The sequence below is a fragment of the Psammomys obesus genome, unplaced genomic scaffold (genome assembly GCF_907164565.1).
Source record: "Psammomys obesus unplaced genomic scaffold, mPsaObe1.curated_primary_1811, whole genome shotgun sequence".
NCBI lineage: Eukaryota > Metazoa > Chordata > Mammalia > Rodentia > Muridae > Psammomys > Psammomys obesus.
The window spans coordinates 9,196,182-9,209,486 of NW_026585742.1; the positions used below are offsets into that span (position 1 = coordinate 9,196,182).

Genomic DNA, 13,305 nt, shown 5'->3' on the forward strand with positions numbered 1-13,305 from the left:
AAATTTCTAAAAGCATCACTGATGTTTTGCCTAATCAGAGCATGGTTATCAAAGGGAGACTAAAGTAGAGTGGCATCCAATGAAAAGCCTGGATATAAAATTCATCTGCACTAGTTACAACAACATTAAATTGCTAACAGACTTACTTGTCATTCCGCTGTGACTCTTGGTCATGCCAGGAGCACTGGGTTTGCCTGTTTTCACAGGACAATCTGTGCGGTCGCTCTTCAGGACACCATCGATGGTAGAGATATCACTGTTCTTGGGATTGCCGTTGGCATCAGAGTTGGAGCTATTTGGAGAAGATGGAACTGATGAGGACGAGGACTGGAAACTGTTCTCAGAGCCCTCGCTGTGACAGGAGGCAGGGCTGGAGGCAGAGCTGGAGGAACTGATGTAGGCAATCACACCTCCTAAAAAGCAGTGCAAGTGGACAGATACAAAATGATGCATGTATATGATTTTTACTCATGGAAATATATTTCTTTACTGAATTGTGAGAAATTTCACTAAGTTCAGAAACAAAAAGTGATTGACACTATTTTTGTTTCAGCCCCAACTTTTTATTTGATATTACTCTTTCCACAAAGTTCAAAGCTGTGTTAAGACCCACTGATCTGGGTATCAGAAAGCCTTTAATAGTTTATTTGTCATAAGCACATACAGGTTCAAACCTAAGGCTTTCCACTTTCTGAATAACTTCCTGGCTCACACCAACAAACTACTGCAGACAAGCCTGCACTGCTCCTCAGCCTTCCCTGTTATTCCAGTGTTGGCCTCGCCATCACTTAGCCAAGATATGCTAATTGGGAACAGGGGCTCCATTTGGAACAGCAAACAAGGTCATTATCTTAATGCAGGGAACCTTTCCCAGCTGCTGCTCCCAAATCTTGCAGCTCTGACACTCCCTGAAGACAGGACTCCCCACTGAGTCTGGGCCCACCTCCCTCCTGGACCCACCCACTTGCACACTCATCTCTGTGCAGAGCTTAAGGATCCAGACACACTATGTGTCCTTCTAACACACTGTTACAGGCCACATTAAAGAGACTGGTGGAAGGCACAGAACTGTGCAAGAACAACACTAAGGTAGAAGCTAATCTTATCTACTGGGCTCCACTCAGTCAGCCAAAAACCGGACACCAAGTTCATCAAAGTAACCTCCACAATCCCTCAGCAAACTTGCCTGGGCCTCTGCAAAGCTGTAATCTGCTCAGGATGAGAAACTGTGTTTAAAGCTGAACTTAGGGTATAATTTTAAAATTCTTCCCTTAAAGAGATAAAATGCTGCAAGAGTAACCTCAAGGCCAAATATATTATTTTCCAAATCCCAGACCAAACAAGTAATTCTCCTCTTCTCTTGCCAAGGTCCACTGTGGTTTCTCCTGCCTCCATCATCAAATATTCATTGGTTCCTCAATGTACAGCAGAAACAACAGAAGTAACGGTCACCTTCCCCAGCACTTTACTGGTCAGACTGCACCAATGTCTGCCTGCTTTTACTTACTTTTTGCCTAGCCATCTGCATCGGGCCAGTGCTGTAATTCTCACTTTTACCATCTACTTCTGCCTTTGTAAACTCCACACTGACTAATAGATTGCAAGCAGTGTGAACTATAAGAGAGAAGCCATGGTGTCAGCCATGGAGCTCCTGACAAGTCCAGATGATGATACACATACAGAAGTGGAGAAGTTCAAGTGCAACAAAAGCGTTAACTTAAAAATAAAAATCATAAGAGATGACGATATAGCTCAGTAGTAGTGCACTTGCCACACATAGATACTCATCCTAGGTTCAATCCTTAGTACTAAGAAAAAAAAAAAAGAAAGTTTACTAAAGACAACAGTTCTTTGGCCCAGTTTCTATAAAGATGGGATCTGTGTTTATCAGCTGTTCAAAAACAAGGTGGAAGAAAGCTCCACAGGCAAACAGTTGTGCCACATGTGAGGACCAGAGTTCAAATCCCCAGAACCCAGGCGAAAAGACAGGTAGCAAAGGCTAAAGAGATGCTTATCCATTAAGAGCACTTACCCACTCTTGCTCAGGATCTGAGTTCAGTTCCCAGCACCCGACATCAAAATGCTCACAACCACCTGTAACTCCAGTTACAAAAAATCAACACTCTTTTCTGGGATCCACAGGGACCCCAGTACACATGTGCATGCACACACACACACACACACACTTAAAAACAAACGCCAGGTGGGCAAGGTGGTGCACCTACAATCACTGTGCATGGGAGGAGACAGTGAATCCCTGAAGTCAGAATAGCCCAACATTTCAGTAAGAGTACCATTAAGGTAGAGAGCAATCAAGGGACACACACAACATTAAACTCCAGCCTCCACATACATGTATTCTTTAGCACATGCCAACACATACAGAAACACACTGCACACATATACATACATGATAATAGTAATAATATAAATAAACCACACAGCAAAAGGTTGAGACTCATACAATCCTCCCAAATCCAGGTATTTTTATTGACAGACAAAAAGGGGGGGGGGGGAGAAAGGGATTGCAATTGAGACCACTTTAGTCTATTGTGCTGAAATCGGCTCCTGGATGTGTATTCAAGCACCAACTACCCATATCCAGGTTGGAAACCTCCGAGTAGGGCATAACTACAGCTCTCAGGGAGAGGAGACAAGGTTCTCCTTACCTGGGGAATTTCTCAGTATGTGAAAATTCAATCACACATACTTCACAAGATTTTTTTTTCTTTTATGTGCCTGTATTTGTGTCATGAATATATGCTAAGTGTGTATGAGTGCCCACAGTGTCTAGAAGAAGACAATCAGACCAGCTGTGTAGAAGAAGACAATCAGACCAGCTGGAGCCGAAGTTACTAGGGGTTGTAAACAGTCCACTGTGGATACTAGGAACCAAATCTGATCAAGAAGAGGAAGTGCTCTGACCCACTGAGCCATCTCTCCAGCTTCTACACTTCACTTTTAAAGACAAAAATAATAACTTACTAAGCCAGGCTGTGGCACATGCCTGTAATCCCAGCACTTGGGGGGTAGAGGTAGGAGTTCAAGGTCATCTTCAGCTCATATCAAATTGAGGCCAGCTTAGCTTTGTAAGACCCTCTCACTAACAAGATAAATAATTAGATATTGCATACGCATATATGCACACATTAATGTGGGCAATTCCATCATCGTGGACCCATTAAACGCATGTCTGACATCCGTTAAGGTTAGAGATATAAAGCTGCTCTTCCTGGTCAGGCCCACTTCCCACATGCTATTTGGTGTGTGGCTCTCACCTGCCCGAAGGGTAGCTAGCATGCTACACCTTGTGTTTTTCTTGTAATCTGGTCCCAAGCCAATCACTCTGAAGAGTGTCACTGGACCAATGGCATCAGCATCTGTCTGGAAGCTTGTTAGAGATCCATATCCTCAAGCCCAGCCCAGCTCTGCTGAAGTGAGCACATGACCAGGAAGGCAGTGGCCAATGGTGGCTCTCACCTTTCCCTAATTTTAAAAGCACATAACTTCAGGGTTGAAACTAAAAAGATGCTCAGTAGTTAAGAGTGTACACTGCACCTATAAAAGACCAGAGTTCAGTTCCCAGCATCAACATGAGCAGCTTCCAAATGCTTTTAACTCCAACTCCAAAGGGATCCAAGCCCTCTTCTGGCCTCTGTAAGGTACTCACATGTGCACATATTTTAAAAAAATATTTAAGCACATCCAACAAATGGGCAAACACCTTTGTTGATGGTATTGCTCTTATATCAGTAAGGTTCAGAGCAGATGGCAGTCCATTGTACATTTTAGCCTGATGCCTGACTTGTTGGCCATAGCTGTCTTATGCCTAGGATTCATAAAAATCAAAGCAAGTCAAATTCAGGCAGTGCAGCGAGGAAGAAGACAGAGACCTGAGGACCTCCATGCCACCCAAAGAGCTGCCCTCTAGGGCACTGAATGTCACAGAAGGGTCATAGGCCACCATGACATGTAGCACTGATGGAGGATGTCACCCAAGGACCTGCCAACCATGTAGCCAGCCTCCAGCTCAAGCCATCACAATGAACAACTATGCGGTGGTCAGATGAAAGAGAGAGGTGAAGTAGCTTGAACATTATGAAGAGAGATGGAACTGGAGACTCAAGCGTGAAGAGGAATAGCCTGCTCTAAGAAGGTAGCCCCAGCACCTGAGACCATGGTAAGGTTCCAGCATGAACAGCTGCTGAGGGCCATGTCTCAGTCCACAGCTATCCAGTGGCAGGGGTTGATGTTCATGGCTCATATTACCATTAGAGAACATGGAGACATCCCTGGTCAGGGTGTGCGGGGCCAGATGGGTGTCTAAGAACTGTGTATAACTGGGCCCACCCCTCACTGGATGCAGCACTCTGGAGAGTTGGCCCCATCTCTCACCATTGGCAGCACTTGGGAGAGCAAGCCAAGCAGCTCACCCAGACAGCACGGTAGAGCTGACCCTGGGGTAAAGGGGTGGACCGGTGTGAGTACGGAAAAGCTGACCCCACTAGTCATCTGCCATGAGGTGGCACTGGCGCAGGAGACTGTCCCCCACCTCCATAGCAGTCAGGAAAGCTGCCCACAGGATGAGTTCTGGAGGGCTAGCCCTGCCCCTCACCAGCTGCAGCACTCAGGAGAGCAGGGCCTGTACCTCACCTGGATAGCACAGCAGAGCTGACTCTGATGGCAGGGGCACAGGTGAGTCAGCCCCAAGGGTGAGAACATGGGAGAGCTGGCCCCACCACTTGTCTGCCATGAGGTGGCATGGGAGCAGGCTTATGCCTTCCCAATCCTTGCCCCTGACTGCTACAGGTCAGGAATGCTGGCCCTTCCACCGCTCTGCTGTGAGGTGCCCTGGAGGGAAGGAGAAGAGGAGATTGTCCTCTGCCCTCTCACCACCTGAGGCAGCCAAGAGAGCGACCCTTCTCAGCCTGTAGCACTCAGGACAGCCCACACTGCATCTCCTCTGAGCAGCACAGTAGAGGGCTGAGCTGGTCCCAAGAGCCAGAGCTCAAGAGAGCTGGCCCTGGGGGTCATGAGAGGCACAGAACTGGCCCTGCCCCTCACAAACTGTAGCACCTGGGACAGTGGGACCCATACCTTGACTGGGCAGCACAGTGGAGCTGGTTCTGGAGGCATTGGGTGTGGGTGGGCCAGCCCCAGGGTCATGAGAGGAGGAAAGCTGACCCTGCCTACTGCTGATGGCAGCATTGGGTGGCCTAGGTGGAGCAGTGCTGGAGACCTTGCCTTGGTTGTGTAGATAAGGTAGAGCAGGCAAGCTGACCAGCTCAGCTACCACCATGCCCAGATACAGGGCTCTGAATTGGCTCACCCCAAAATCTGTATCATCTGCGAATGGTTGGAACACATGAAAGGGCCAGTCCTGCTGTTCAAAAGGTGCAGAATCTCCGTGACACTGGGCAACAACAGGATAACTGAGGGGTCCTGATGAGGATTCAATGTTGATGGTGTCACAGAAACCAGAGATCTCAAACAAGACCAATGACTCACTACAATGAATATCTGCAAGTGAAGACATGTGGACAGAGGGATATACTGTGGGACACACTGTGACATACTACAGCTTCCACAATAAGATGTTTCTATGCTTTGTTTTTGTTCTTGTTTGTTTATGTTCTATTTGGGGAAGGGTAGTTTGCAAGGGCAAAGGGCAGATATGAGGAGACAGGGAGAAAAGGGTATATATATCCTAAGAAGAAGAGCTTTCCAACTTTTTGTTTTCATCACCAAACTACCTTGTGCTCTTTTTGTAACACATGATTCCAAGGCCTTGCCAAGACTGGAGAATGTGTCTTCAGAAATGGGCACTTTAACAGGCTCTTTGTATATGGAAATTTTAAAATGGCTACAATCAGAAAATTCAAACACAAACTGGCAAGTTGGGCATGGTGAGGCATGCCTGTAACCCCAGCACTTAAGAGGCAAGGCAAGAGGATCCTGAGGTATACATGACAAGTCTGCCCCCAAACTAAAACAAAATGAGTGGGGAAAGCCATAAATTATCCGGTTACCAAGGCTGGAATCTACTTAACACAACTGCCCAGGTATCTGAAACACCCTGTGAGTTCGATGAGAATCTGGAAGCCTATTCTGGCTGGGGAAAAAAAAAAATCACTAGATCATCTGTCTTTAAAGAGCTTAAGAGATCTGAAGTGCACATCATAAATCCCAGGGTTAGCAAACTGCTACTGGGCTTACAGGTGTCTCTGCTCAGAATAGGACACCAAGAAAAATGTTTTCCCAGTGGAGTATCTCACAGCTCTGTGTCCATAAAAAATATAGCCTTAGGCACTGGGTGAACACCTATAACCCAAACAGAAGAAAAACTAGACTCTTGAAGAAGACCATCCTAGGACCAACACTGGACGTCATCTGTTCACAAGGTCTTCTGAGTACCTCTGCTCAGAAGTAAGCACTTAGCCTATAATGCCAGAAACCAGGTAGCTGAGGGAGGAAGAGTCATAAGTTCAAGGCCAGCCTTGGTTACACAGTGAGATCTTGTCTCAGAATAACATAAAAGTGCTTAACGGGGTGGAGCTGGGCAGGCAAGAGCATGCCATGCTGAGCGTAAGATCCGAGTTCAGATCTCAAGCAGCCACAGAACAAGTTAGGTGTGGTTTTGTGCAACAGCGACCTCAGTACTGGGATACAAGAGAAAAGAGAATCACTGAGGATTGTTGGCCAGCCAGTCAAGCTAATGAGAAGTACTCAGTAACAGCTCGGAGTGACAGAACCTGTAAAAGTGGCAGCAACTCTGGAGCTCCATGCTCACTGAAAGACTGTCTGAAGGGAATTAGGTAGACAGCAATGAAGAAAAGCCAGCATTTTCCTCTGACCTCTTCACAAGTGCACACATGGCACAAACTAAATCTGAACTAATGCAGATTACTTGAAACTAGCCAAAAGTGTTGCCTAATCCATGAAAGTTTTAAAACTTCCTGTGCAGTTACCAATCCAGCTTATATCTAACTTCCATCCTTAGGAGATTCAAGTGCTTTTATTCAATACCTTGAAATCACCAGGACCAATCCAGAAGTGGCTGCCTTTTTCCAGTAAGACTTTCAATACTGATTTTCTTGTCTTCTTTTCCTGTAGACACCTATCTACTGATCTGATGGTTAGCAACCTGGAGATTAAATGTAAACTCCCTAGAAGGTAAGGCTTACACAAGCAGTTCCTCGTGTGAAGAAAGGAAATTGAAACTCTTAAGTCTCCACACAGTACTGAAGCCAACCATAAAATGACACAATCTCCAGGTCATATATCAGCCTTCCAGCTTCCATTAACTCATCTACAAATGAGGAAGCTGGAGCTCAGAAAGACTTAGGAAGGTGACTAGTAAGCAGCAGAACCAGATATAAAAATCACCAAGCTAATCCACAAGATCACTCTTACTGAGAAGACCTGAGCAAGCAAGTTTCTTTTCATCTCACCAACCCTGAGTCATCACCCATAAAACACAAATATCTGCCAGTAAATGCAAGACTAAAATGAAAGTGTTCATAAAAGGGGTTATTATCTTTTTGTGCACATAGTCTCTGATGATAAAGCAAGAAATGTAAAATCCCTGATCCAGCAAATCCCAACACTTCCAGAAACAAGCAGAATGCACTTCTTAGAGCCTTGAGCTAAAATTACCTCAGGCAGCAGTCCTCTCTATTTTTAGCTGGAAGGGGAGTGGAGCTGGGCCAGGTTCCCAGCCAGGGCTTACCCAGGCGTCAACTTCATGTAAGCCAGGAGTCAATGAGCTCCTTCCTGCAGGCTGGGGTCGGCTTTCTCCTTTTTGGGATTATCCACCATCCTGGAAAGGAGACTTGCTGCCAAGTCACAACTATACTCTCCTGTTTTGTTCTGGCTTATTAGCAACCCCTCCTCACAGGAAGGTAAGGCAGATATAACCGAAGTACTACATTTCTACCTATGCCTGGGGTCTGGAGCACCACAGCAGTTTGGTCTCTTCCCCAAAAAGCTCTAAAGATAAAGTGGAGAGCTGTAAGTGATGGTGCACAAGAAGGGCTGAAGGCTGAGGATCACACATGAGCAGTGAACAGAGCATAGGCCAAGAGGAGCAAAGCAAATATTAAAGAATGCATCCACTGCTAAATGATGTATCGTGTGAGAAATTACATTTTCAAGTAAGATGCATTTATTAAAAAGTCTTAATATGTAAAAGTAACAGCATTTTGGTTTCTAAGTAAAGCACTAGAGGAGAGGTGCCAAGGTATAATCTGGGGTTTGGAAAGCAAGCCAGCATCACTAACAACAGGGTTAAAAGAGAGAGCAGAGTGCTGACATCAGGGACTCTGACAGAGGCACCTGACCCTTTTCTCAGCCACAATCCTGTTCCTCTACAAATTGAGTAGATCCATACATTATCTCCTTCAACCTCATCACTACAGATCCCTAGATTTCAAGATACTCTAAGCCAATGGTTTTCAGCCTTTTAACATTTCAACCCTTTAACACAGTTCCCCATGTTCTGGTGACCCTCAACCATAAAAGTATCATTGCTACTTCATAACTGTAATTTTGCTATTCTTATGAATCATAATGGCATAATCTGATATGCAACCCCTGTGAAAAGGAAACATTTCTTAAGAGTATGGCATTGAAGTGGCCTTTTTTTTTTTTTTTCCACTAAACCATTTGCTTACTTAACTTCAATTTTAGTAGTCCTTCTTAAATTGCACCTTCTTCTATGAATTAATGTGAGGGACATATGGCCTGATACACAGGAATTATTAAACATGATGTTGTGATTATTACTCTGCATCCTTATGCTTGGACCAGTCTCTATAGAATTTCTTTCTACACTATCTTCTGAACCCATTTACCCCGCTAATTGCTCAAGCATTGTTTTACTTTGCTCATGATCAGTCCACTGCAACTTCTCTCCAAACGGCAGTTTCTGCCAGTATGTCCCTCTGATGTTTTGTCCCCAGACTGAAACATAGGAATATTTTCCTAAATTTTAAAATGTGACTGTAGCCATTGTTGTGAAGCAGCTGCAATGAGTTCTCTTTTATAATCCTCTGGAAAATTTAGAATACACAATTACAATCTTTCTGTGACAAACAAGCAGTCAACTTTTCATCTGCCAATCAAGCAAGGAAAGCAGAGACAGCATCATAGGCAGTGTTCTGTTTCAAAGTATTAACTGATACCACTGACTTTGGCACTACCAGATAATGTTTACAACAGTCAAAATGAAGTAAAAGGAAATGCTATCAAAAGTTCCCTCTGAAAAATAATAGAAATATTAACACATCAGATGACAGGCATGAACTTACCATCAAATGAACAAAAGGAAGTTCAAAACTAAACTGCAAATTCATGTATTTCAGATCACCCAATTTCTGAACAATGGTTGAAATCTAACTTCAAAATATTTCCCATAAAAAAAAATTAAAAAGAAAAAAATTTCCATGAAAAGGTTCTCCTAGCTGACCCCAAGGGTACTATAAGTCAGCAGAGCAATATGCCAGAGAGAAATTGTGTGTGTGTGCGCGCGTGCGTGTGTGCGCGCGCGCCTGCTGAATCTTGGGAAATATCCAACCTCTTCCACAGTAGTCTATTCACTTCTGGTAGCTAAATCCACCCCAGAGGGCAACAGGGATTAAACAGGATTAGAAAAACACTGGACAGGGACCAAATGAGAACTGGAAATGGGCAGGGAAGAGAAGCTCTCAAAAGCCACTGGGGAAAATGTCCACAATTTGTAGTTCCAAAAGTCAAGACTAACATGGATACCCATGTCCTCTGAAGGCTCAAATCAGAGAAAGGTCTAACCCACCTGACCCAATTGCATCATGAAGTCACAAAGCTTGCAGAACGCACATGGAGGGCAGGATTAGAAGAGGCTGAATCTACCAACCTCTAAACTGCTAGTGAAAAAAAGGTTGATTTCATGGCAGATGACTAGATATTTTATATGCGGCAATGGCTAAGAAGGACCACAGTAATCAAAAAGTCATAAAACTATTTTTGCCATTAGTCTAAAAATTCATAAAACACTTGTTATGATTTTTAAAGATTCCAAGAATTAAAACTGAAAACTTCATTTGCTTCAGGTGTAAGGAACATCACTGGATCGACTAAAGCAAAGCTGGGAATGTAGGGTTATGTGACCATGTTTTAAGAAATGAAACATCTCTTTTTTGGTCTTGAAAAATGACAAAAGTCGGTCTTGGAAAAGGGGGATTTGTTTGTTCTTTTGGCACTCTGAGCTAGCTAGGGTCTCACACTAACCCATGCCTGCATCTTTCTGCGGTCTCCTGCCTGCGCGAGGATAAAATGTTTCTAATGTAAATGAAAGTTCTGGGTAGAAGGTTCTGAAGTCCTACGATCACCAGATCACTAGCAAGTTGCACGCACAAAAATCCCTTGCCTCCAGGCTTGAGGACTTGTGGGCTAAGTCCCCCCGGAGACAGAGAGCTCTGTACACGCCGTCAACCCGAACGGTGCTGCGGGACTCCCACAAGCGTCTGCTCGAGGACAACCCACGCACTCCCCGCCGAGCAAGGTCAGCCCTGCCGGGGTCACCCCGGGACGCGCGGGCTGCAGCGCGCACTGCGGCGGGACCGGCGCCCGAACTCCCGGCGGGTGCGCATGCGCGGCGGGGTCTGCAGCGGGCGGCAGCGGGAGACCCGGGACCGCGGCCACGTCACGGCGGAGGCCCCGGGGGCGGAGCCTCGCGCCGCCTGTGGGCTCCCCGGCGGCGCCGCCCCCACGTGTCCCTCCGGCCCCGGGGAATGTGGGTCACCGCGCGGCCTCACGTGTCCCCGCCCGCCGCCGCCCAGAGCGCATTATGTAATGCCGCGTCACGCGGCCGCGCAGCCAACCGGAGCCCGCGCCGCCGAACGTAAACACACCGCGCACGTGGCCCGCGCGGCAGGGCCATGTGAGGGGGGCGGCCGCGCGCGGGGAGCCCGAGCGCGGGATCCCGGCGGCCCCGCGCGGCGGGGGACGCGCGCACACGCAGCCCCGCGTCCCGAGCCTCACCCCCGCTCTTACCCGCGTTCAGCTCCATGGCGCTCGGTGGGGTGCGGCCCTCACCGCGCCGCCCGGGGCTGCCGGCGCTGGGGCTCGCGGGCCCGCCTCATGGGCGCCGGGCGCGGGCGGCTCCTGCGGGCCACACGGCGGAGGCGCGGCGCGGCGCGGCGGCTTCCCGAGGCAGCGCTCGGCGGCGGGCACCGCAGTTGACGGGGAGGGCGCCTCGACCATGTGACCCGCGCACACCCCCTCCTCCGCCGCCGCCGGTGCGGTGGCTCCGCCCGCTCCTCCTCCCCCGACTCTCCCGCTCCCACTCTCGGCTCCGCCCGCTTCTTCGCCGCAGGCCCCGCCCCCTCGCTCGGTCCCGACCTCTCATTCCATCCCACGGACCCACCTGCTCCTCCTCAGACCCGCCCTCTCCTTTTCTCTCCATGCCTCACACTTCTGCTCCATCGCAGGGCTCCGCCCCCGCCTCTTGGTCACGCCCCCTCTCCGCCACTCGGGCCGGCCGGCTCCGCCCCCTCCCGCCGCTACTCCTCAGGCTCCGCCCACTTCGCCCCGCCCTCCCTGCCAGCTCCCCTTTCTCTGTCTCCGGTCTCCGGCCCGCCGGTCTCCGGCAGCTGGAAGTTCTCCCCTCCCCCTCCGCGCTCTTCCCCAGCGCCAGCCAAGCTAGTCACCTCAGTGGCCAAGCTTTCCAGGACTCTGGCTTGTCCTGAGTCCCGCCCACTGCTCTCAACACCGATCTTCTTTTCCTGCTGTCCCCTAGGTGTTTCTATCCAAGCACGTCGCCCGAATAAGCCTGTGTGGTGATCCTCACATTCACACTTCCAATGAAGACCTCAGGTCAGGATTCCCCTATCCAGCAGCGGGCTTAGCTACGCCTCTTGACCTCTCCGTTTAGGATGTGGACAGGTACATGCATTTTCAGAGCTCAGAAAACGTATTCTAAAGATTGGTGCATTTCACCTTGCATGGAAATTTTCTAGCGAGCTGGAGATGGAAAGGAGTGAGATACGTGCTGAGGTGAATACGGGGAGGTATGCATATACAGGAAGGTATACGTTTTAAGTGCGCGGATGCCTGCGCCGATAGATGGATGGTGGGATGTAAAGTTCAGCTGTTGTAAAAATGATCCCCGTTTGCGCTGAAAATTTTCGGTTTAAACTGTTGGAGCATGTCTTAGGATGTACACGTTTACATGCGAACCGCCCACCTCCCAACACAAAGATTGCTACTCTTTGCTGTTGGTGAATCAGCTTGAAGTCAACAATTTAAAGTTTCTAGCATGCTCTCTCTCTGTCTTTTATACTGTTTGATCCTTAACAAATCTGACTAGTCTACCACCCTCATAATGTCTCTACTGTCCTCCCCACCCGGAGGTGGGGGTCGTGGCTGTGAGTTTATGACCAGCCTGGGCTGCTGCCGCAGCTTCCTCCCTGGAGTTGGCTCCTTGGGCCTCCAACAGTCTCTTCTCCCCAGCAGTTATTTTTAAAACAGTAAATAGTCCCTATATCTCTGCCTCAACAGTCTGAAAAAAAACTCCGGTCTTCCCCTAATCTGCACAGACACGTGAGGGCTCTGCCTGGGTCTCAATGAGGTCTCTGACTCAGACTTCCTCTCCTTCCTTGCCTCAGGGTTTTGTCACCCCCACGTGATATGAATGCAAGTTTCCCAGCTTCTATTGCAGCTTGTTTTTGCCTATGAGGTACCAACAACCATGTACCTCAAGTTCAACAAGGTTAATGCAAACAGTCTAGAAAGACAGAAAAATCACGAGTGGATTCTGCTCTTAAAAGGCTGTCTAGTGTGTGGTGACAATTACATGACAGTTTGAATGGCAAAACTACACGTTGGTGACAGAAAAAGATTAGTGGTTGCTAGGCATTAGCAGGAAAGATTAATACACTGAGCACAGAGGACTTAGGGGTCAGGGACACCTCTGTAAGACACTGTTATGTAAAAATGCATAGGATATCTAACATCAGGAGTTAACTGGGGCTTTGTTGGTAATGATTGTGTCCAAGTACCACAGGATGTTGAGTGGGAATGAGGTTTCGTCTTTGTTGGGACAGAAGGTCCATAGGAACTGTTGGTACTTTCCATCCAGTTTTGCTGTAAACTGAAAACAGTTATATACATATACATATGTGTATGTATACCTAACATATAATATATATATATATGTATATGTCCCAGAACAAATGGCTAACTGAGGTGCCTATTTAACCTATTAAAATGAATATGAATGAATATGTCCACCAGGTTCTCTCAGCATCCTTCAGTCTCTACCTGTTA

The 13,305-nt window shown here is 47.6% G+C and overlaps 1 protein-coding gene across 2 annotated transcripts in view; it reads right to left on the minus strand.

Annotated features, from left to right (window-relative positions):
- Nr1d2 (nuclear receptor subfamily 1 group D member 2) overlaps positions 1-11,269 on the minus strand; it is a 28,732-nt gene extending 17,463 nt beyond the window's left edge. Inside the window, exons 1-2 of one of the 2 annotated variants that reach the window (XM_055599089.1) lie at positions 11,032-11,269; positions 147-413 (exon numbers count right to left, since the gene is read on the minus strand). In XM_055599089.1, the coding sequence (XP_055455064.1) occupies positions 147-413; positions 11,032-11,047 (283 nt within the window). In that variant the 5' untranslated portion in view covers positions 11,048-11,269. The remainder of the gene's footprint in view (positions 1-146; positions 414-11,031) is intronic. The other variant, XM_055599090.1, reaches the window with a different exon arrangement.
- Between the last annotated feature and the right edge of the window lie 2,036 nt (positions 11,270-13,305).